Source organism: Bombina bombina, chromosome 11, assembly GCF_027579735.1.
Source record: "Bombina bombina isolate aBomBom1 chromosome 11, aBomBom1.pri, whole genome shotgun sequence".
In the NCBI taxonomy this organism is placed as follows: Eukaryota; Metazoa; Chordata; class Amphibia; order Anura; family Bombinatoridae; genus Bombina; species Bombina bombina.
The window spans coordinates 179,068,199-179,092,216 of record NC_069509.1 but is presented as its reverse complement, the minus strand read 5'-3'; the positions used below and the strand labels follow the sequence as shown (position 1 = coordinate 179,092,216).

Below are 24,018 nucleotides of genomic sequence, written 5' to 3'. Positions count from 1 at the left end.
TAATATAGAATCTCATAATGAGTTTGTATTAAGTTAAAATATGATCAACATTTATTATGCCTGTAAGATAACTACATAAATGAATAGAACACACATTTGTTTTTCTTAAAAACGTTTATGCTTTGCCAAAAGATAATAATTAACCCCGTGGCGACCAGAGATAAAATGTGCACATAGAATACAGTGAACAACATAATTTATTCCTTCAAAACTTATTCCATAACGTTAAAAATAAATGTCACTGTCTGAAAATCTCCCGCTATTGTGTAACTTTCAATAAAATCTCAGTAACTTAATCAAGACCTCAAGTGGTGCCAGGTAAGTAGTTTCACATTTGGGTCTCTTAATCCTCAGTATTGATGAGGACTGCATAAAGCATTTCTATTCAGTTTGTTTCATTTAACCACTTAAGTCAGTTAATGTCTTGTGTGCAATGAATACATTTATATCATTTTGGGTAAATTTATAATTGATAATAAGTGTCACGCAACAAATAGCACTATTGTGCTCTAACATTGCTCAGTATTTCTGTGCTCATATTACAAGTTTAAAGTATTTTTTATTGCCCAAGTGAAAGTGTAGTGGATTTCAGGTGCTGGGTGCACTGTATCTCTCACATAACAGACTTTTATAGGGCTTAGAAACTCATGTTTCAACAGGTGAAGGCTGCTGATTTTCAATAATCAAGAACTTGGGCAAAAAAGTAGTGGTAAAGGTTTTTTTATAGAATATAGTGGAATTATCTCAATGTACCGTCCTGAGGATGCTAATTTAATTGAAATCCACATCACAACCAGGATTTTGAAACGGTTTGGAATCGCCTTAAAACTGAAATTCCTGTGATCTATGCAAGATGCCTTGTGCTGCTGTTTTCATTACTTTGACACCTGAACAGCAGCAGCTGAAGGGCTAACAGGGAGTGTTAAAACTGCCCCTCTGACTGCTGTCAATAACCCCTTAGCCCCTGGACCAACCAACACTAATGCTATCCACCCAAGAAGACCTGTGACACCAAACCCACCCACCCTGACAACACCGACAACACCTGCAACAAAGCCAACTGCATCCCTGACACATTCTTTAGATTTATGGTCCATGTCACTCTGCAGGGTAACTGCATTATACACCCTCAAGATTTTAGTCCTAAAAAGGCATTGCTCCTGAATCTGATCTGAAGTCTGACATGGGCACTGACAGGGGCTTTAGCCCAATTGGGTCTTATCTAAGGTCTAAAAGTAGGTATGAGACAGGGGCTAGATTGCCATGTGATTTAATCTCGACCATACCTTCTGCCTCACCCACTGATGCTCCAATGTTTTATAAAGAAGAGCTGGAAACCTTAATTTAGTTTAAAGTATTATGAGCAGTTACAGTTAAAATAAACCATACAACTTTTACTTAATCACTCATCTCCCCTTCTAAAGTGTAGTGGCAAGGTGAATGGTAGAGGAGCAAAGAGCAACAATCTACATCCTTTTCACATAATAATTTAATGCTCACCTTTCTCATGCTGTTACATGTTTAAACTTAGTGCTGCCGAATCTGTTGGCGCTCTACAAATAACCCATAATAATAATAATAAACTTGTTTTTATCAATAACATTCAGTTTCTCTGCCAATACAATTTCAGGTATGGTGGTTCTTTCTCATAATGTAATTCTCAGGGTAAACACACATTTTCCTACCCAGTATATCATCCAATACTTTCCCCACAATAAAATATAAATTAAAACTGGCACTGACTCTCAGGTATGTAACCGTAGGTGTGTGTATGTGAATTCGCCCCTCTTTCTCACTTCCGTTATCTTTGTAGAATGCGTCCAACAATAGGTTCTTGATGGTCAGAGCTTTCCCAGTGGTCAGATCCAGTGTCGTCTGGTAGGAATTATGTTTCAGCTGGTTGAGTTTGAGACCAGAGTAGAGATAGAGCCACGGGGTATCTGTAGTGAACGCCCCTATGGAGAGACAAGAAATATGTTAGGTTGTCGCACAAGCCCCAAATCAGGGATGTTGTTAAGGTGGAATACTAAGAACTTAAAACAATATTTATTATATTCACATAAATAGAGATAATTTATTTAGCATCTAATTGCCTGTACAAGGGGCAGTTGTATAGCCTGTAAATTACAGTAACTGGAAGCTGCAGCAATAAAAGTCTGAGTACTCTCATGGCCATACTGCAATTCAGTTGGGGCTTAAAGGGATAGAAAGGTAAAAATTGAAACGTGCATAAGTACATTTCAATGTGAAAAATAAGCATTTTTGCAATATACATCCATTAGCAAAAATGCTTCTAATAAAAGTTATTGCTGGTTTTCTGTGGCATATGCACATATCCTGTGAGGGCCCATGCACCAGCATTCAAACACCAGGGTCAGTGGTGGCTTGTATGAGACAGATGATGTATTTACAGAAGTAATACACACTACCACCAGCTCTCTCATCTTGAATACTGATGCACAGAGACGCACAGGATATGTGCGTATGCTGAACAAAACCAGTAATCATTTTTTCTAGAAATATTTTTGCTAACAGAAGTATATTGCAAAAATGCTTCTATTTTAAACTGAAATGCATTTATGTACATTTTAAATTTGACCTTTCTATCCCTTTAAAAGGACATGGAAGTAAATATAAAATGCTTATGATTCAGACAGAGCATACAGTTTAAAAATACTTTTTAATTTATTTCTATTATCAGAGCTTACCTTAGTGAGGTAAGCTCTGGAGCATGCATGTGTTTTGAGCTCTATATGGGAGCAGTGTTTGCAGCAATGCTTGTAACAATGTTTTTATATATATACTCACCGGCCACTTTATTAGGTACACCTGTTCAATTGCTTGGTAACACAAATTGTTAATCAGCCAATTACATGGCAGCGACTCAATGCATTTAGGCACCTAGACGTGGTGAAGACGACTTGCTGAAGTTTAAACCGAGCATCAGAATGGGGAAGAAAGGGCATTTAATTGACTTTGAACGTGGCATGTTTGTTGGTGCCAGACGGCCTGGTCTGAGTATTTCAAAAACTGCTGATCTACTGGGATTTTCACGCACAACCATCTCTAAGGTTTACAGAGAATGGTCCGAAATAAAGATAAAATATCCAGTGATCAGCAGTTAGTTGTGTGAACGACAATGCCTTGTTGATATCAGAGGTCAGGGGAGAATGGGCAGACTGGTTTGAGATGATAGAAAGGCAACAGTAACTCAAATAAGCACTCGTTACAACCAAGGTCTGCAGAATACCATCTCTGAATGCACAACATGTCGGACCTTGAAGCAGATAGGCTTCAGCAGCAGGAGACCACACCGGTGCCACTCAGCTAAGAACAGGAAGCTGAGGCTACAATTCGCACAGGCTCACCAAAATTGGACAATAGAAGATTAGAAAAATGTTGCCTGGTCTGATGAGTCTCGATTTCTGCTGCAACATTCAGATGGTAGGGTCAGAATTTGGCGTAAACAACATGAAACCATAAATCCACCCTGCCTTGTATCAACGTTTCAGGCAGGTGGTGGTGGTTTAATAGTGTGGGGAATATTTTCTTCGCACACTTTGGGCCCCTTAGTACCAACTGAGCATTGCCACAGCCTACCTGAGTATTGTTGCTGACCATGTCCATTCCTTTATGACTACAGTATACCCATCTTCTGATGGCTACTTCCAGCAGGATAATGCGATATGTCACAAAGCTCAAATTATCTCAAACTGGTTTCTTGAACATGACAATGAGTTCACTGTACTCCAATGGCCTCCACATTGACCAGATCTCAATCCAATAGAGCACCTTTGGGATGCGTTGGAATGGGAGATTTGCATCATGGATGTGCAGCCGACAAATCTGCAGCAACTGCATGATGCTATCATGTCAATATGGACCAAAATGTCTGAGGAATGTTTCCAACATCTTGTTGATTCTATGCTACGAAGAATTAATACAGTTGTGAAGGCAAAAGGGGGTCAAATCTGGTACTAGCAAGCTGTACCTAATAAAGTGGCCGGTGAGTATATATATATATATATATATATATATAGTGCTCAAGACAGGTGCATGCTCTTCCACCTACCTCAGTATGCTCACATGCAAAGGAGTTATATTTTAACAAAGATCAAGAGAAAGGGATCAGTTTGATAAAATAAAATGGAAAGTTTTTTGTTTTTTTAATTATCACATCATGAGCATCTCATTTTCACTTGCATGTCCTTTTAATTGATAAATGTTCCCTAGCATGGCTATAGGCATGCTCAGACTTTTATTGCTGCACCTTCTTATAGTAATTTACAGGCTATATAACTGCCCTTGTACATTAAATTAGATGCTGTATAACTGATCTCTATTTGTGTAATTATAGATTATAGTATTGTCTGAAAATTAACAAAAAAGTCAAAGGAATCAAAATCTAGCAGTGGGCTTTTCTTGGGCTTTAGCCCCTATTATCTTAAACCATCAATGAATCTGCCCCAAATTTTATATCATCCATTTGAATATAAATAATGCAGAGTAGCTTTTTTTGTGATAATTCATCAATTGACCTGTCTTCCTTTTTACAGCTTATTTGGACATTCACTTTTTCTTCTAAATTGATAAATATTATTGTTTTTTATTTTTAAATGTTACCTTCCCATTTTCGCAGTCCATTTTTAGAGGCATCTTTCCATTGCAATCCAGCTACAAACGGTACTCGGTCATTGTACTGTACCTTGAAGTTAGTGTTACTTTCCAGAGCAGAATATGTGTGTAAAAGTTGTGTCCGATAATTCACCTGCTTCTCTGCAACTTGCATCGCAAACTGGAAAAGAAAAAAATTTCAGGTATAATAATATATATAATATATTTTTTTAACAAATTGGAGTAGGACAGTACTTGATGGTAAAACTGATTATTGCTCTAGAAAATAGTGCAACACACATATATCTGTATGTTCTACTTCCTTTCTGATAAAGTTGGCGTTACAACAGTCTGAATAACGTAAAATGACATCATTTTCATGACTTGTTTTACTAATGAATCACAAATTCTATATTATTGCACATTTCTAGTTACCAAACAGTCAAAATATGAAAAGAGTCCCCATAAGTGAGCATACTTACTCAGAGGTGAGTGTCACCACCAAACTGCTTAGAGCTTGTCAATACATATTTTATGAATGTGGAAAGTTTGATTTTATGTATTTTATAAAATTCAAAAATTGATATTTATATTGCAAGGAAGTGTAGGAGATTGTTCTCACTCAAAGCAACTTTGATCTATGACGTAGGTCTTACACCTGTCAGGGTATCTGTGAGTAACATTAAATGAACTACAGATGTATCATAGAATCTAATATTTCATTTTGTAGCTACAAAATCCAATTTGATATGAGATGGTCTTGGCTGGGTGAAACAACCCCCTTCTTCTTGCTCTGAAATTTGGTCATTAGTTCAGGAAATTTATTCCAAAGAGATTGTCATCTATATGGCTGTGTATTGCAAATCTTAGATCAGACACAAGATACCTTTCTCCTGATTAATATGCCAACAGACATGATGTCTGAGAATTTCTTTTGAAGCTTAAATAAATTCAGAAAGAGAACCAACTTTGGTGGAAGATATGACCAGAAGCCGTTTTGAAGATTCTCACCATTTCTTTCTGATCTGAGAGAAGCATATGCCAACAGACATGATGTCTGAGGAATTCTTTTAAAGCTTAAAAAGATTCAGAAAGAGAACCAGTTTTAGCTGAAGAAATTATTCATTCCATCTAGGTGTTAAGTTACCCTGCTTAGATACACATCATTTACTGAGCCAAGCAGAAACATATATGGCATTGTAACTGAAATTCATTTTTAAAAGTACAACTTGCATGGTTTTCAATCCTGTATAAAAATGTAAAATTCCATGGATCTGAGAAATGCATTTAAGGTTTGTAATACATTTTAATAACCTATTTCTTTATATTTTTCAGGCATCTAATAAGTACATATATAATTGGTGCTTTAAATAATATCATATGTTTTATGCACTCAGAAAGAGGTGCACTGAATGTGAAATATGCTGTGTTTTTATATGAATATAAAAAAATAATCAAATGCAACTTTAAATGCATTTTAAGATAATACCAGTATGATGTTAGAAATAATACTGATGTTTCATATTAAAATAATCAAAAAAAATGGCACAATATGATCCATGTATATTAAAATTGTAAGTGATTAATACAAGAAATTAAAGTAGTTTAAATAATCACTTTATAAGGATATATTAAACTGTAGAAATAATTGATGGTGAAACTGCATTTGCGGTTTTCTACTGCCCCCTAGGGGATTAAAACTGGTATGAAAGGCCAAATAAATTAACTATTGGAACACATGCAGAGCCAGATGAGCCAATCAGGGAGGCGTCTCCCAAATAACCAATCAATGCTAAGTATCCGAAGGGCCAATCCGAAAGACAAGCACCGTGGGTGATTAAAATAAAAAGGGGTGGGATTATATTGCGTGATATAATCCCAGGCAAGAGAAAAAAAAGGAGTCAGTTCTGAATTTTGACTGACAAACTGTTGTCAGTCAAAATTCAGAACTGACTCCTTTTTTGGGATCCAGTCTATTATAAAGCAATCTGGGCCTAATTTTTATCCATCTTGCAAAAATTACCTCTTTGAAGTATAAGAAACTGTTAAATATATAGCTTGATATTTTAAAGCAAATACATTCATTGTTGCTACAGTCTAATTGCAGTTAGTAAATTTAAAAGGGCACAGTTTGTATTTCAAGCTTGTGTTTCATAGTCCTGTGTAGTTTAAAACTAGTCTCTTGTATGCTAAGTAATTAATTTATTTGCTAGATAAATATCCTTTGTGTTGCATATTTCTAAGGCAGGCTTATTATTAAGAGTAAATCCCTCTGGTTTGTATTAAGTTATTTGCAACTATATATATTTTAGAACTTGCCTTAATTGTAGCTAAAAAGAGTTTATTTCAGCTATTAAAGCATCTTGTTATATTGTTTAACTAAGCCCTGTTAAAGTTAGTGATCCATACTCTGGTATTTCATTGTGGTATTTTAATGTAATCCATTGTGAATAAGGTAATTTGTAAAGGTATATTTTTATGATCTTTGTATAGAATATTGTAACAGTTTAAGATTGTATAGTTTGATTCATAATCTGGTTCCTATAAATATAATTCAATGTGTTCATAACTTTAACTAATATAAAGAATTTAGGAATTTATATTAATTTTAATTGTTTCGTATATGCATTTTATTGGGGGTTTGTTTTAAAGAATAACTTATTAGCTAAATTGTATTAAATTGCGCTGCGGAATCTGTTAGCGCTGCGGAATCTGTTGGCGCTCTACAAATAACCAATAATAATAATAACCCGGCCATATACTGACAAACCTTTTTACATTTTAATTGTGTGGATACCTTATTCTCTGGAACTGAAGAAATTATATTTTTTGACTAGCTTCATAAAAACTTGTTTGTTAAACTAATTTCTTCCAACAGCATAAAAAGACTTCCACTGTCAGGGATACCAGCATTAAAGGGACACTGAAGTAAAATTTTTTTTTCATGTTTCAAATAGGGCATGTAATTTTAAACAACTTTCCAATTTACTTTGATCACCAATTTTGCTTTCTTCTCTTTGTATTCTTAGTTGAAAGCTAAACCTAGTAGGTTTATATGCTAATTTCTTAGACCTTGAAGGCAGCCTCTAATCTAAATGCATTTTGATAGTTTTTCACCACTAGAGGGCATTAGTTTGCGTGTTTCATATAGATAACATTGAGCTCATGCACGTGAATTTACCATGGAGACAGCTCTGATTGGCTAAAATGCAAGTCTGTCAAAAGAACTGAAATAAGGGGGCAGTCTGCTGAGGCTTAGATACAAGGTAATTACAGAAGTAAAACATGTATAATTATGTTGTGTTGGTTATGCAAAACTGGGGAATTGTTAATTAAGGGATTATCTATCTTTTAAAACAACAAACATTCTGGGGTTGACTGTCCCTTTAAGAAAATGTTTTTAAAAAATTACAAAATAAAAAAATAAAAATGACATTGTCTATAAAACAGTCAACTATAACATAAGCAAAAAAGTTAAACAAAAAAAAAGACAACGTTGTAATCTTAAAGATGGTGAGACATGACCATGAGATAAGATACTTTACTAGACAACTGCGTCTATCTAAATCCTGCACACTGAAAAATCACAACCACATCTCAAGAATGCTTTGAAACACCTAAGAACACCCAACCTCAATCCCTTTGTTGTGTCTGCTACCGTGAAACTACATTGACATAATACAGCAAACATCCAAAACTTTAACCTTTACATGCATTTACAGATCGCGTTTTGCAAACTTGTAGTTATTCTGTTTGGTGTTGCTAGTGGTTCTTGGAGATATCATGTATTGGGGCATTTAACACAACCATATGTATATGTAAATGTTAGGAATGCCTTAACAACGAGACCTTTCGGCAGCATAACAAGTGTCTGTCTAGACCAGTGATTTGCAACCTTTTTTTTGCCGTGGCACACTTTTTTACATTAAAAAATCCTGTGGCACACCACCATCCCAAAATTTTACAAAATCACACATTGTAGCCTAATACAGGATATATATACAGTATATATATATATATATATATATATATATATACATACACACTGTACTGTGCTGGCATGCCATGCCATGGTTGTAAATGATGCCTGATGAGCCTGTCACATACCTCCCAATATTTCAAAATTGGCACACCTGAGGATCTCTCACGGCACACTAGTGTGCCATGGCACACTGGTTGAAAAACACTGGTCTAGACCATTGAGTTGGAGACCTACAAAGAATAGTTTATAACATTGAACAGTGTCCTACCCCACATGGTTAAAAATATTTTAGTTCCAGTGTGAAAGTTTTAGAAGTTCTCACACACCTTAAAGGCATAAATAAAATACACAATTTAAGTGACCTTATAATCTAGCGATTGTGGTGAATAGCTGAGATATTATTCAGACTTTAGCTCACTCATATGGGGAGATGCCAACATTGGAAGTGTAATGTCTGGTCCAGTGTGTGGGGGTGAGGGCTAATGTTTAATAATAATTTATAGGTTTCCTCATAGAGGTGAGCTCCAGTGAGCATTTTAAAGTTATTGATTCCTGATAGAGTATTGCAGGTATGTGAGTCAGCAGAAGAACATAAGTAGAAGAAAAGCATTACGGTAGGACTTTGTATATTAGGAAATGGGATCTAAGTCTGAACTTTGAAGACGTTAAAACCTATTCAGGGACTCTGCAAACAGAAGTAGCAGAGGAAGAATTAAAAATGGTTTATATGAGCTTACTGGATTTTTTTAAATTGGGGATGACAGGACATGCCAAGGAGAAGGAGTTCTTAGTAGGTTGGTACAATGGTCATAAAGAAGAAGTCAGGAAGTGGAGTAGAAATGTACAGAAAGAATAACAAGAGATGGACAAAACATCAGTAGCTCATGCAGAAGGAATTTTATTGCAGGAATCAAGGGGAAGAGCTTTATCCTACAAGACAAGGAGAATGTGTATCAAAGGCAGTAAACGGAACCAGCTCTTGGTATGGTTCAAGTAAATCCCCAGAACACTTTTGTCACTTAAATTATAGTAATGTGCAGGGGATGGAAACTGCAACATAGTGAGTCATAGTTTTTACAGAAGTGTAATTATTGTATGTTTTAATATAGATAGAAAACTGCAGCAGGCTTGGCCTTTTTTCCGGATACCTTAAAGATATTTGTTTGTCCAGGAAATAAGAGCTTGGCTTGTGCACAGAGACTGAAATGAAGTTTTCTCTACACAACTGATTCTTGTTATTTTGTAAGTTATGTTTCTTTACAATTTGTACAGATATAGAATAATATCATATTAAAGGGACACTAACCCCAATTCCTTTTCTTTCATGATTCAGATAGAGCAGGCAATTTTAGGCAACTTTCTAATTTACTCCTATTATCAATTTTTCTTCATTCTCTTGCTATCTTTATTTGAAAAAGAAGGCATCTAAGCTAAGGAGCCAGCCCATTTTTGGTTCAGCTCTCTGAACAGCACTTGTTTATTGGTGGGTGCATTTAGCCACCAATCAGCAAGCACAACCCAGGTTGTGAACCAAAAATGGTCCGGCTTCTAAACTTACAATCTTGCTTTTCAAATGAAGATAGCAAGAGAATGAAGAAAAAATGATAATAGGAGTAAATTAGAAAGTTGCATAAAATTGCATGCTCTATCTGAATCATGTAAGAAAAAAATTGGGTTCAGTGTCCCTTTAAAAGAAAATAGTCTGCTACATGGGTAATATTCGGGCTCCATAAAGAGAAGGGTATAAGGTTACTGGCCCAAGATAGCTCTGTTACTGCCCAGTTCAACAGAAAGTATCAAGAGAATTTACACTTTATATACCTCCATAAAATAGCTGGATTTCAATGGATTTGAGTTATTTTTTAAAGTCTGGCTGATGAAAAGTTTTTTCTTATTGTTGATTTCGTCCCAGTGTTTTCCATAGCTGACTTCCAAAAGTGAGTGTATGTGGGGAGAGTCTTCCTCGTGGTGTAAGTGCACCTGAAATAAACATATATAATTATTATTATTATGTTGTTCCCTTTTCCTACAGACTGCCTATTACACATGAAGTACAACAGATCAATAAAGTTTTTATATGTTTCAGATATGGCTTCTATGTCCTTTAAGACAGACTAGAATATACTGTATATACTCACACGTCACACAATACAGAAAGATGATTAGTCTAGGTAGTGACCTTCTACAAATGACTTTGATTTAGTACTTTAAATCACAGGAATATGTGTCATCTTGTGTGCTCACCTCTTTATCAAACAAATGACTGTGATAAACGAGTGAGCTCTCACTAAACATCATATCTTCCTTTAAGAAAATCTACACAGAAGCGAAAAACACGTCCAAAGCAAAGTAAATCCAGATAGCTAAATGATGATGAACTCTAATATGATTGAATGTTTCACTTAACCAATAATATCAATTCTTGATTTTTTTTTCTAATTAACATTTTTAAAATATTCAAACACTTAATTGTAATCAGAAATGAACATTATACTGAGAGTATTATTAGTTGTTTACAAGTTTTGCAAATTAAAAGTGTGATTTAAACTATATTTTTTATACTTTTGCTCTAGCCAGCGAGATGACTTTACCATAACTAAACAGACATGCAAATATTTTACAATTATTAAACCGTTTTGCAAGTGTGTTTGCTGTTGTAATGATTGTTTTTCCGTGTTACTAGCGTGTGCGTAATGTCATATACTGGGCACCTCACACAAGTATAGGAATTACAGGGAGTGCAGAATTATTAGGCAAGTTGTATTTTTGAGGATTAATTTTATTATTGAACAACAACCATGTTCTCAATGAACCCAAAAAACTCATTAATATCAAAGCTGAATAGTTTTGGAAGTAGTTTTTAGTTTGTTTTTAGTTATAGCTATTTTAGGGGGATATCTGTGTGTGCAGGTGACTATTACTGTGCATAATTATTAGGCAACTTAACAAAAAACAAATATATACCCATTTCAATTATTTATTTTTACCAGTGAAACCAATATAACATCTCAACATTCACAAATATACATTTCTGACATTCAAAAACAAAACAAAAACAAATCAGTGACCAATATAGCCACCTTTCTTTGCAAGGACACTCAAAAGCCTGCCATCCATGGATTCTGTCAGTGTTTTGATCTGTTCACCATCAACATTGCGTGCAGCAGCAACCACAGCCTCCCAGACACTGTTCAGAGAGGTGTACTGTTTTCCCTCCTTGTAAATCTCACATTTGATGATGGACCACAGGTTCTCAATGGAGTTCAGATCAGGTGAACAAGGAGGCCATGTCATTAGATTTTCTTCTTTTATACCCTTTCTTGCCAGCCACGCTGTGGAGTACTTGGACGTGTGTGATGGAGCATTGTCCTGCATGAAAATCATGTTTTTCTTGAAGGATGCAGACTTCTTCCTGTACCACTGCTTGAAGAAGGTGTCTTCCAGAAACTGGCAGTAGGACTGGGAGTCCATCCTCAACCCGAAAAGGCCCCACAAGCTCATCTTTGATGATACCAGCCCAAACCAGTACTCCACCTCCACCTTGCTGGCGTCTGAGTCGGACTGGAGCTCTCTGCCCTTTACCAATCCAGCCACGGGCCCATCCATCTGGCCCATCAAGACTCACTCTCATTTCATCAGTCCATAAAACCTTAGAAAAATCAGTCTTGAGATATTTCTTGGCCCAGTCTTGACGTTTCAGCTTGTGTGTCTTGTTCAGTGGTGGTCGTCTTTCAGCCTTTCTTACCTTGGCCATGTCTCTGAGTATTGCACACCTTGTGCTTTTGGGCACTCCAGTGATGTTGCAGCTCTGAAATATGGCCAAACTGGTGGCAAGTGGCATCTTGGCAGCTGCACGCTTGACTTTTCTCAGTTCATGGGCAGTTATTTTGCGCCTTGGTTTTTCCACACGCTTCTTGCGACCCTGTTGACTATTTTGAATGAAACGCTTGATTGTTCGATGATCACGCTTCAGAAGCTTTGCAATTTTAAGAGTGCTGCATCCCTCTGCAAGATATCTCACTATTTTTGACTTTTCTGAGCCTGTCAAGTCCTTCTTTTGACCCATTTTGCCAAAGGAAAGGAAGTTGCCTAATAATTATGCACACCTGATATAGGGTGTTGATGTCATTAGACCACACCCCTTCTCATTACAGAGATGCACATCACCTAATATGCTTAATTGGTATTAGGCTTTCGAGCCTATACAGCTTGGAGTACGACAACATGCATAAAGAGGATGATGTGGTCAAAATACTCATTTGCCTAATAATTCTGCACTCCCTGTAATGGCAGAAACAACCACTAATAAAACACTGAAAAGATAGGTGCAGCGATGCTTAAGGAGTCTTGAATATGATTTGTCTTTGCTCAATGTCTCAAGTGTCTATGAATATAGACTATAGGCACCAGTGCAGTTGGGGAGGCTGGGGAAATTACAGAGACCAGGAATGGATTTCAGTGAGGATTTCTCATATTGTTTGGTTTTTACAGAACAGAACAACTGTTAAAACCTCCAATGTTATTTCATTAATTAGTTTCCATTGCTGAAAATAGAGATTTACTTTTTACTGTTTATAACTGAATTTAGATATTTTGTTCACATCATTTTGGCAAGAAGAGGTGCAAAAATCCAATTTTCAAAAACAATATCCCCAAAAATCTGAAACTTTTTACTTAGAATATAAAGAGAAAAAAGAGTTTGTGCTTTTAGACAATAGATTCTTATATTAAATAACTGAACAAAATACAAGAATATAATATGTACCTTGTGATTAACTGACTGAACCTGGGTACAGTGGAACTCATGCTCTATATCCACACTGTAGTCTTCATCAGAATTAGTCTCCATTTTTATTTTTTGAGCCGTGTCACATTCGTGGCGAAGATGTTTTGCGTCAGCTTTTCATACAACATCATAATGAAGATGAGATAAAAAGACATTAAATAAATAATAAATTAAAAACATAAATACATTTCATGATAAATGTGGATCAGTGACCATTTTTTTCACACAAGAAGCCTCATTAGGTAAACTCAATATTTTGATCTGGATTCTGGGATTGAGATTTGTGAATATGCTGCCCGTTGGGACCTCTGATATTATACTACAGTGAAATTTCAGTGCGCCCGTTAGACAAACAAAACCTTTCAGTAGTTTATTCACAGATTGTCATAGCCCCTCCCCTATTCCAATTCATTAGAATTCCTGGCTAAATGTATTATATGGGAGCTATGGTGATTCTTTACCTACTTTTAAAAACCATTCTAATCTATTGGAAAAGACATTCATTGACATAGTAAGATCCCTCAAGATTATTTTTGCGAGTTTATCTTCTCAGTGTAACTTCAGGATTTATAGCACTTGTTTGTGTTTATTCAAACCAACCACCCATGATTTTAGTGATTTTATCACTAGTTTTATTAAAAGTTTTAACTGTGCTCCATTGTTTGAGTATCTCTTTGGGACCTTCTTCCTGACAGCTTTACCGGAGTCTTGGAGCTGATGGTGGGTGCCTGAGACTATTTCCAGTTTACTGGGTAGTTCTGAGGACCCAACTTGTCATTTCAGCACTGATCTGGTGCTTACCCTCATGTTGTTAACATCATTCTAAAGAAAGCAAAGGTTTTACTGCAGATGGTAACGATCTTTTGTGCTGCTGGCTTGTAGTACTTTCAATAGCTACAGTTTTAACTTAGTAGTTTAAGCTGCTGTATAAATGTTCCCCTGCTTTCCTGAAGAAGTCTCCTATAGGAAATATGGGGGGGGGGGGGGGAATTAACAAACAAATTCTGGACAACTCCATTAACAAATATTGAATGATTTATTTTTTTTCGTAACCAAAAATGGGCCATGTTACAAGTGACGTGCTATTTAGTGCTGCTGCTTGGGCTTAAGCTTTTGGGCGCCTCGGGTTGCGAGTGTTACAAGTTGAAGGTAAAAAGTTTGTGTGCGAGCGTAACCCGACACACGCTAACCAAAGGGCTTTGGTTATCTCGACCATTCTTATTCTCTCCAAAGGGGTCTATTTATCAAGCTCCGAATAGAGCTTGATGCCCCGTGTTTCTGGCTGCATCAAGCAGTGGTCTAAAGATATACCATATTAGGTGGTATTATTATGAGTGTAATTGTACTCTGTAATGTATATTTATTAAATGGTGTTATTATGTGTGTAACTGTACTGTGTAATGTATATTTATTAGATGGTGCTATTATGTGTGTAATTGTACTGTGTAATGTATATTTATTAGATGGTGTTATTATGTGTGTAATTGTACTGTGTAATGTATATTTATTAGATGATGTTATTATGTGTGTAACTGTACTGTGTAATGTATATTTATTAGATAGTGTTATTATGAGTGTAACTGTACTGTGTAATGTATATTTATTAGATAGTGTTATTATGAGTGTAATTGTACTGTGTAATGTATATTTATTAGATGATGTTATTATGAGTGTAATTGTACTGTGTAATGTATATTTATTAGATGTGTTATTATGAGTGTAACTGTACTATGTAATGTATATTTATTAAATAGTGTTATTATGTGTGTAACTGTACTGTGTAATGTATATTTATTAGATAGTGTTATTATGTGTGTAACTGTACGTTGTAATGTATATTTATTAGACAGTGTTATTATGTGTGTAACTGTACTGTGTAATGTATATTAATTAGATAGTGTTATTATGTGTGTAATTGTACTATGTAATGTATATTTATTAGATAGTGTTATTATGTGTGTAACTCTACTGTGTAATGTATATTTATTAGATGGTGCTATTATGTGTGTAATTGTACTGTGTAATGTATATTAATTAGATAGTGTTATTATGTGTGTAACTGTACTATGTAATGTATATTTATTAGATGGTGTTATTATATGTGTAATTGTACTGTGTAATGTATATTTATTAGATGTGTTATTATGAGTGTAACTGAACTGTGTAATGTATATTTATTAGATACTGTTATTATGTGTGTAACTGTACTATGTAATGTATATTTATTACATAGTGTTATTATGTGTGTAACTGTACTCTGTAATGTATATTTATTAGATGATGTTATTATGAGTGTAACTGTACTGTGTAATGTATATTTATTAGATGGTGTTATTATGAGTGTAATTGTACTCTGTAATGTATATTTATTAGATGGTGTTATTATGTGTGTAACTGTACTGTGTAATGTATATTTATTAGATAGTGTTATTATGTGTGTAACTGTACTGTGTAATGTATATTTATTAGATGGTGCTATTATGTGTGTAATTGTACTGTGTAATGTATATTTATTAGATGGTGTTATTATGTGTGTAACTGTACTGTGTAATGTATATTTATTAGATGGTGTTATTATGTGTGTAACTGTACTGTGTAATGTATATTTATTAGATGGTGTTATTATGAGTGTAATTGTACACTGTAATGTATATTTATTAGATGGTGTTATTATGTGTGTAACTGTACTGTGTAATGTATATTTATTAGATGGTGTTATTATGTGTGTAACTGTACTGTGTAATGTATATTTATTAGATGGTGTTATTATGAGTGTAATTGTACTCTGTAATGTATATTTATTAGATGGTGTTATTATGTGTGTAACTGTACTGTGTAATGTATATACATTAGATGGTGTTATGTGTGTAATTGTACTGTGTAATGTATATTTATTAGATGGTGTTATTATGTGTGTAATTGTACTGTGTAATGTATATTTATTAGATGTGTTATTATGAGTGTAATTGTACTGTGTAATGTATATTTATTAAATAGTGTTATTATGAGTGTAACTGTACTGTGTAATGTATATTTATTAGATAGTGTTATTATGAGTGTACCTGTGCTGTGTAATGTATATTTATTAGATAGTGTTATTATCTGTGTGACTGTACTGTGTAATGTATATTTATTAGATGGTGTTATTATGTGTGTAACTGTACTGTGTAATGTATATTTATTAGATGGTGTTATTATGTGTGTAACTGTACTGTGTAATGTATATTTATTAGATGGTGTTATTATGTGTGTAATTGTACTGTGTAATGTATATTTATTAGATAGTGTTATGTGTTTAACTGTACTTTGTAATGTATATTTATTAGATGGTGTTATTATGTGTGTAACTGTACTGTGTAATGTATATTTATTAGATGGTGTTATTATGTGTGTAATTGTACTGTGTAATGTATATTTATTAGATGGTGTTATTATCAGTGTAATTGTACTCTGCAATATATTTTTTATGTGTTTTGTGACACTTTTTTTGTTTCGTGAAACAGGTAACCAGAGCTCTGAGGTTGCGCTAACCCAACTCGTGTTAACTTCAATTGTGCTCAAGCGATTGCATTTACTTTCAGCTTGTAATACGAGCGGAAAACCTGACGGATGCAAACAGCCGCGATAAACCCCTTATAGCTTGTGGGTAACTGTTAACGTTCCACGTGTAACCTGGTCCTTAGTGGGGTATTGCATGGTATCAGAATGGACTGATGAGAAAACTGGGCACGGAAGAATTGTAATGTATAGGAATAAATCCAGAAAGAGATACAATACAGGGTTTGTAGGCCTCTGTGGCAGGTAGGGGGTTAAATAAGTATCAGACTTTCTTGTCAGCACATACTTTTACAAAATAAAGACTTAGAATCAGAGCATTTCAGCAGAGGTGACCCCTTTAGATTTAATTTCAATATAGGCTGCTTGTTTCAACAACCTTTCAAGTTTAAACAAATGTGCTTGGAACCTATTTGCATCATATTCTGTCTTAATTGTCCAAGTTAAGTGCCCTCTGGAACAACATGTGGGGTGATGAACTAAAGAGCAGGAATTAATCAAACTAGAGAGACAACAGTGATTTGACAGCTCTGATCTCTGTGAACCTCACTAAAATCTGGCTGCAGAGCACAGCTATAAAGCACAGCTAATGATTCCACAGAGCGAGCCAAGCACAAGATAAACGATAAATGAACGCTCTACGGTAATATTATTCATGCCAAATAAGGTGAACTCGCTGGTGGAAATATGAGCTTGAATTAAGGTAATTAATATAAAATGAAAATTAAACCAGCAATTTAGGAAAACTAACCATCTAATGACCACAAAGAGTCAATTCTGCATTTTTCACAGCTCTTAATATGACAAAACAAAACATAGATTTACCGGGATATGAGCCTCCTTTATTTTCTGTTTTGTATCTAGTAGATAATATAATGTTACAAAGGTTTTTCCACTTAAAGGGACTGTCAAGTCAAAATTAAACTTTCATGATTCAGATAGGGCATGTAACAACTTGCCATTTTACTTTTATCATCAGATTTACTTTGTTCTTTTGGCATTCTTTGGGAAAAGCTAAACCTAGGTAAGATCATATGCTAATTTCTAAGCCGTTGAACTGCCTCTTTTCTCAGTGCATTTTGGCAGTTTTTTACAGTTAGACACTGCTAGTTCATGTGTGTCATATAGATAACATTGTGCTAACTCCCGTGGAGTTATTTAAGAGTCAGCACTGATTAGCTAAAATCCATATCTGTCAAAAGAACTGAAATAAGGGTGCAGTCTGCAGAGGCTTAGATACAAGGTAATCACAGAGGTAAAATGTATATATTTCTATAACAGTGTTAGTTATACAAAACTGGGGAATGAGTAATAAAGGGATTATCTATCTTTTTAAACAATAAAAATTCTGGAGTAGACTGTCCCTTTAATGCAGCCCTCAGTTTTACATGGAATGTAGATTGTCTATTACCTTGGTGCTATGTTTATTTATGATCTTTTGTACTATATTTAATCAGTAGAGACACAGGAAATACAAACTGGTTGGATGACAATCTGAATAAAGAATTTAGGAACGATTCATACCTAAAAGTCCATATTTAATTCTTACAGCATTCGACCATAAATTTCCGCGCTGCTGGAGAAGTCCAATGGCGTATGCGCCCAATAAACCCGGAAGGAAAACTTCCCCATCCACTGAGTACTGAGTCAATTTATCATCAGCTTTTTTGTCAATGTGTGCTTTTAGAAATACAAGAAAAATACATTAATATCTAGTGCATTATTTAAATCAACATTAAACTCAAGAGAATTCTGCTATGCACATGAAAGAGCAATATTTGGACGTTACAAATATGTTAACATGAAAAAGGTTAAAATGTATATCCAAAATAACAGGAAGTGCATGATTGTTTATTGGCTGATGCACACAGCTCTTTTGGTGGATAGATCTTTGACCCACAGCACAGGAATAACAGTATAAACTATATACTAATATATACAATTGCAGATTCACTCTGCATCACCTGGCTAAGAGTTTTTTCTTCAGGTTTGATGAGACTGCTCTGATTGCTGGAACTGACTGTGGTGTAATAGGCTGCATCTTTCTGGGGGGATTCTGTTGATAAAATCAACTTGAACCTGAGATCAACTAGCTGAGGAGCTGCTAATTATATTTTATTTATGTAGGTTTATTAGCACATTTATTCACATAATTTAATTATAATATTTTCTAAATCTCTGTTGACACTTATTGACTTGAGGTATCTTTATTTTTTACCCAAAGTAACCAGTGCACAATAAGAGAGGTTACATAAGCTCACAGTAAATAAGAAATGCCCGGTATTCCTTAAAAGCAACAGATCTATATATAACCAAAAACAGGAGCACACAGATAATGGGCTATATAGTACCACAAGTAAACATATTTTATAAGCAAAGGTATGAAAACATAATAAAATCACAATTTATAGCTAACATGAAAACAATATAATGACTTAGATATGGACCCACATCAAAAGTAGTGCACAGGTAAAACGCGCATAATATAATACAGAAAAAAAGTAAAATGTGTCCAATAGTATACCAAAACTAATGATATATCCAAAAGATGTCCAGAAGACTAAGTCATCAGATGGTGAGTATATACTGTTCAAATCCACTTATAGTCAAGATGAAAGTGCCAATATATAAATGAGTTGGAGTGTTACTGTGATCAGTCTTGAAAAAGGCCCTAAGCTGGGTTGAAATGCGCAAACGATTACTCCATTTTTTAAACATATTAATCATTGGGGCACATTTTACTCTTTACGGTGCACTACTATTATTTAGTTTTTTAGTTTTTTTTGCACTATATATCTTTTTGGGACTTTAATCTTGAATATAAGTGAATTTGAACAGCATACACTCACCATCTGATGAATTATCCTTCTGGACACCTTTTGGATATATATCGTTAGTTTTGGTCAATATTGGACACATTTTTCTGGATTATATTGTGCACATTTTATCTGTGCACTACTTTTTATATAGATCCATATATGTCATATTGTTTGAATTGTTTTTATGTTACAATAAATTGTGATTTTGCTGTTTTCATACCTTTGTGTATAACATATGTTTATGTGTGGTACTATATAGCCCTTTTCTGGGCGCTCGTGTTTTTGGTTATTTATATACCTTTAGTTCTTTATGCTTTGTTTGTTATTGGCTAAAAGTAGCCTTTCTAAATGTTATTGGGGGAACTCACAATACTGACAAGGCTTCTTAGATGATTTCAACAGAGAGGAGAGCTTTAGAGAATAAGGCTCTAAGAGTGAGACAAATAGCTTTTGTCTAAATACTGTGAAAATTAGACTTGTGCATGGTCGAAAAATTTGTTTCGGTTCGGATCGATTCTGATTTTTTTTATTTTCGGTTCGGATCTATTCGAATTCGGAAAAATTCGAATTCATTCATTTCGGATTCGTTTCGGATTCATTCGGATTTGAATAAATTTGGCTGGATTCGGTTCGATTTGGTTCGGTTCGGAAATTCGGAATTTCAGTATGTGTTAGGTGGGATGTGCTGTGTATTAGACTAGTATTATGTAATGTATATAAGGTGTAACCCATAGCAGAGTGATATAACCTAAGATACTGTACAATACTAGTGTAATCCATGGCCATCCGAATTTACCGAATAAATCCGAACTAATTCAGATTTATTCGGTAGATTCGTTACTACCGTAATTCGGAAATTCGAATCGATCCGAATCTCCGAATTTAACAAATTTGTCAGAATTTTGGATTCGGAACGAATCGAAACGCACATGTCTAGTGAAAATAAAGCTCCGTTTTACTATGGCCCTAACACCACTTTTGCTTATAACGTTCACCTTTTTTTTATTACAGATGATCAGATCTAACTATGGATTTAGATAGACAGAGAGACGGCTAAACACATGATAGATAGACAGACAGATATATAGATAGACAGATAGATATATAGATAGATAGATAGATAGATAAGATAGATAGAGATAGAGATAGATTAGATGAGAGAAAATAGATATGATAGATAGATAGAGAGATAGATAGAGAGATAGATAGATAGAGAGATAGATAGAGAGATAGATAGAGATAGATAGATAGATAGATAGATAGATAGAGAGATAGATAGAGAGATAGATAGATAGAGAGATAGATAGAGAGATAGATAGAGAGATTGACTGACAGACAGACAGATAGATAGAGAGATAGATAGAGAGATAGATAGAGAGACAGACAGACAGACAGACAGACAGATAGACTGACAGACAGACAGACAGACAGACAGACAGATAGATAGATAGAGATATAGATAGATTAGATGAGAGAAAATAGATATGATAAATAGATAGATAGATAGATAGATAGATTGACTGACAGACAGGTAGATAGATAGACAGAATGACTGACAGACAGACAGGTAGATAGATAGATAGATAGATTGATTTATTTGATTGATTGATTGATTGATTGATTGACTGACAGACAGACAGACAGACAGACAGACAGATAGATAGATAGATAGATAGATAGATAGATAGATAGATAGATAGATAGATAGATAGATAGACTAAAAGACAGACAGGTAGATAGGTAGACAAGTAAAGCTCTTTACACTTAAAGTGATATGAAACCCAATTTTTTTCTTTCATGATTGTAAGCTTAGGAGCCGGCCCATTTTTGGTTCTGAACCCTGGCTACATTTAACCACCAATCACCAAGCACTACCCAGGAGCTGAACCAAAAATGGGCCGGCTCCAAAACTTACATTCCTCCTTTTCAAATAAAGATACCAAGAGAATGCAGAAAAATTAGTAATAGGAGTAAATTAGAAAGTTGCTTAAAATCACATGTTCTATCTGAATCATGAAATAAAAAATGTGGGTTTCATATCCCTTTAAGGTGAAACTACCAGGATGTGCCTCATTGTATACATATGGGTCCTAGGACTCTGCTGCTCATTGGCTGACTGGTCCCGCTCTCACAGAAAAAAAATATTTATTCATAACAGGAACATCCGTTAAAAAAAATACAAAGCTCTGTGATACATTTTTAAATATTCTCTTGTTCCTTTATGAAACACATTTTGTAAACTGTAATACATATATAAACCCGATAAAGACTGTTTCTACTGTATAGTGTTATAATAAATGAAATAGTATTTTGTTTTATAAATGGCCTCCATAAAATACCATGGAAGTATAAAGAAGTAAAGTTAATTTATCTGCAGTTCTTATTACATTTGATAAGTGGAACAAAATGCTTTTCTTTCGGGGATAGACAGGACATTTTTCATCATGGTATAAATTTCACAGATGAATCTCAAGGCTTTTAAGAAATGTAAAGAAATGGTCAAGTAAAATTCATTCATTTTATTTTAAACAAACCTGAAAGAAAAGCTGTTTCCTTTAATAAATTGTTCAGGGCTATTGCAAATGTTATTTTCTTGCCAAGCTGCTTGGTGATATTCCCAGAGAGTATAATAGGGCTGCCAAACCTGGTGGGTTTTATCTCTGCCTGAGCTGTGTACCTCTGTTCTCCACTCACTGTCTGCAACTCCGTCATCCCCTGAAAAAGGAAATAACTATATTTACAGATATTACATTAGCTTGGAGAGAGAGAGAGAGAGAGAGAGAGAGAGAGAGAGAGAGAGAGAGAGAGAGAGAGAGAGAGAGAGAGAGAGAGAGAGAAAGAGAGACAGAGACAGAGAGACAGAGACAGAGAGAGCGAAAGAGAGTGGAGAGACAGAGAGAGAGACAGAGAGACAGAGAGAGAGAGAGAGAGAGAGAGAGAGAGAGAAAGAGAAAGAGAGACACAGAGAGAGAGAGAAGTGAGTGTGAGAGAGAGAGAAAGAGAGAGAGAGAGAGACAGAGATTGATAGAGAGAGAGAAAGAGATAGAAAGAGAGAGAGGGGGAGAGAAAGAACGATTGAGAAAGAGAGAGAGGGAGTGAGAGGGAGGGAGAGAGAGAAAGAGTGAGATAGGGAGAAAGAGAGAGAGAGAGAAATAGAGAGAGAAAGAGACAAAGATAGAAAGAGAGAGAGTGAGAGAGACAGAGAGAGAGAAAGAGAGAGAGAGAGGAAGAGATAGAGACAGAGAGAGAGAAAGAGAGAGAGAGAGAGAGAACGAGAGAGATTGAGAGAGGGAGGGAGAGAGAGAGACAGAGAGAGAGAGAGAACAAGAGAGATTGAGAGAGACAGAGAGAGAGAGAAAGAGAAAGAGAGAGAGATAGAGAGAGAGAAATAGAGTGAGAGAGAGAGACAGAGAAAGAGAGAGAGAGAAAGAGAGAGAGAGAGACACAGAGAGAGAGAGAAAGAGAGAGATAGAGAGAGAAAGAGAGAGATCGAGAAAGAGAGAGAGAGAGACAGAGAGAGAGAGACAGAGATAGAGAGAGAGAAAGAGAGTGAGAGAAACAGAAAGAGAGAGAGAGAGAAAGAGAGAGAGAGAGAGAGAAAGAGAGAGGCAGAGAGAGAGATCGAGAATTAGAGAGACAGAGAGAGAGAGAGAGAAAGAGACAGTGATAGAGAGAGAGAGAAAGAGAGTGAGAGAGAGAGAGAATGAGAAATAGAGAGAGAGTGGGAGACAGAGAAAGAGAGACTGAGAGGGGGGGGGGAGAGAAAGAGATTGAGTAACAGAGAGGGAGAGAGAGAGAAAGAGAGAGATGGAGGGAGAGAGAGACAGAGAGAGAGAGAGAGAGAGAGAGAGAGAGAGAGAGAGAGAGAAAGAGATATATGTATATATTGAGAGAGAAAGAGAAAGAGAGAGACAGAGAGAGAAAGAGAGGGGGAGAGAGAGACAGAGAGAGAAAGAGAGAGAGAGGGGGAGAGAGAGACGGGGAGAGAGAGATAGATAGAGGGAGGGAGGGAGGGAGAGAGAAAGAGAGAGAGACAGAAAGAGAGAGATCGAGACAGAGAGAGAGAGCAAGGGAGAGAGAATGAAAGAGACGGCGATAGAGAGAAAGAAAGAGAGTGAGAGAGACAGAGATAGAGACATAGAGAAATAGAGAGTGGGAGAAAGAGACAGAGAGAAAGAGAGAGACTGAGATGGGGGAGAGAGAAAGAGATTGAGAAAGAGAGAGGGAAAGAGAGAAAGAGAGAGATGGAGGGAGATAGAGAG

At 35.4% G+C, this 24,018-nt stretch overlaps 1 protein-coding gene across 1 annotated transcript in view; it reads right to left on the bottom strand.

Annotated features, from left to right (window-relative positions):
• The window catches only part of LOC128641740 (uncharacterized), a 383,379-nt gene that overhangs the window by 206,891 nt on the left and 152,470 nt on the right, over positions 1-24,018 (bottom strand). The window contains exons 24-29 of the mRNA XM_053694265.1: positions 22,291-22,471; positions 18,462-18,617; positions 13,362-13,495; positions 10,418-10,576; positions 4,624-4,795; positions 1,744-1,955 (exon numbers count right to left, since the gene is read on the bottom strand). Of these exons, the coding sequence (XP_053550240.1) occupies positions 1,744-1,955; positions 4,624-4,795; positions 10,418-10,576; positions 13,362-13,495; positions 18,462-18,617; positions 22,291-22,471 (1,014 nt within the window). The remainder of the gene's footprint in view (positions 1-1,743; positions 1,956-4,623; positions 4,796-10,417; positions 10,577-13,361; positions 13,496-18,461; positions 18,618-22,290; positions 22,472-24,018) is intronic.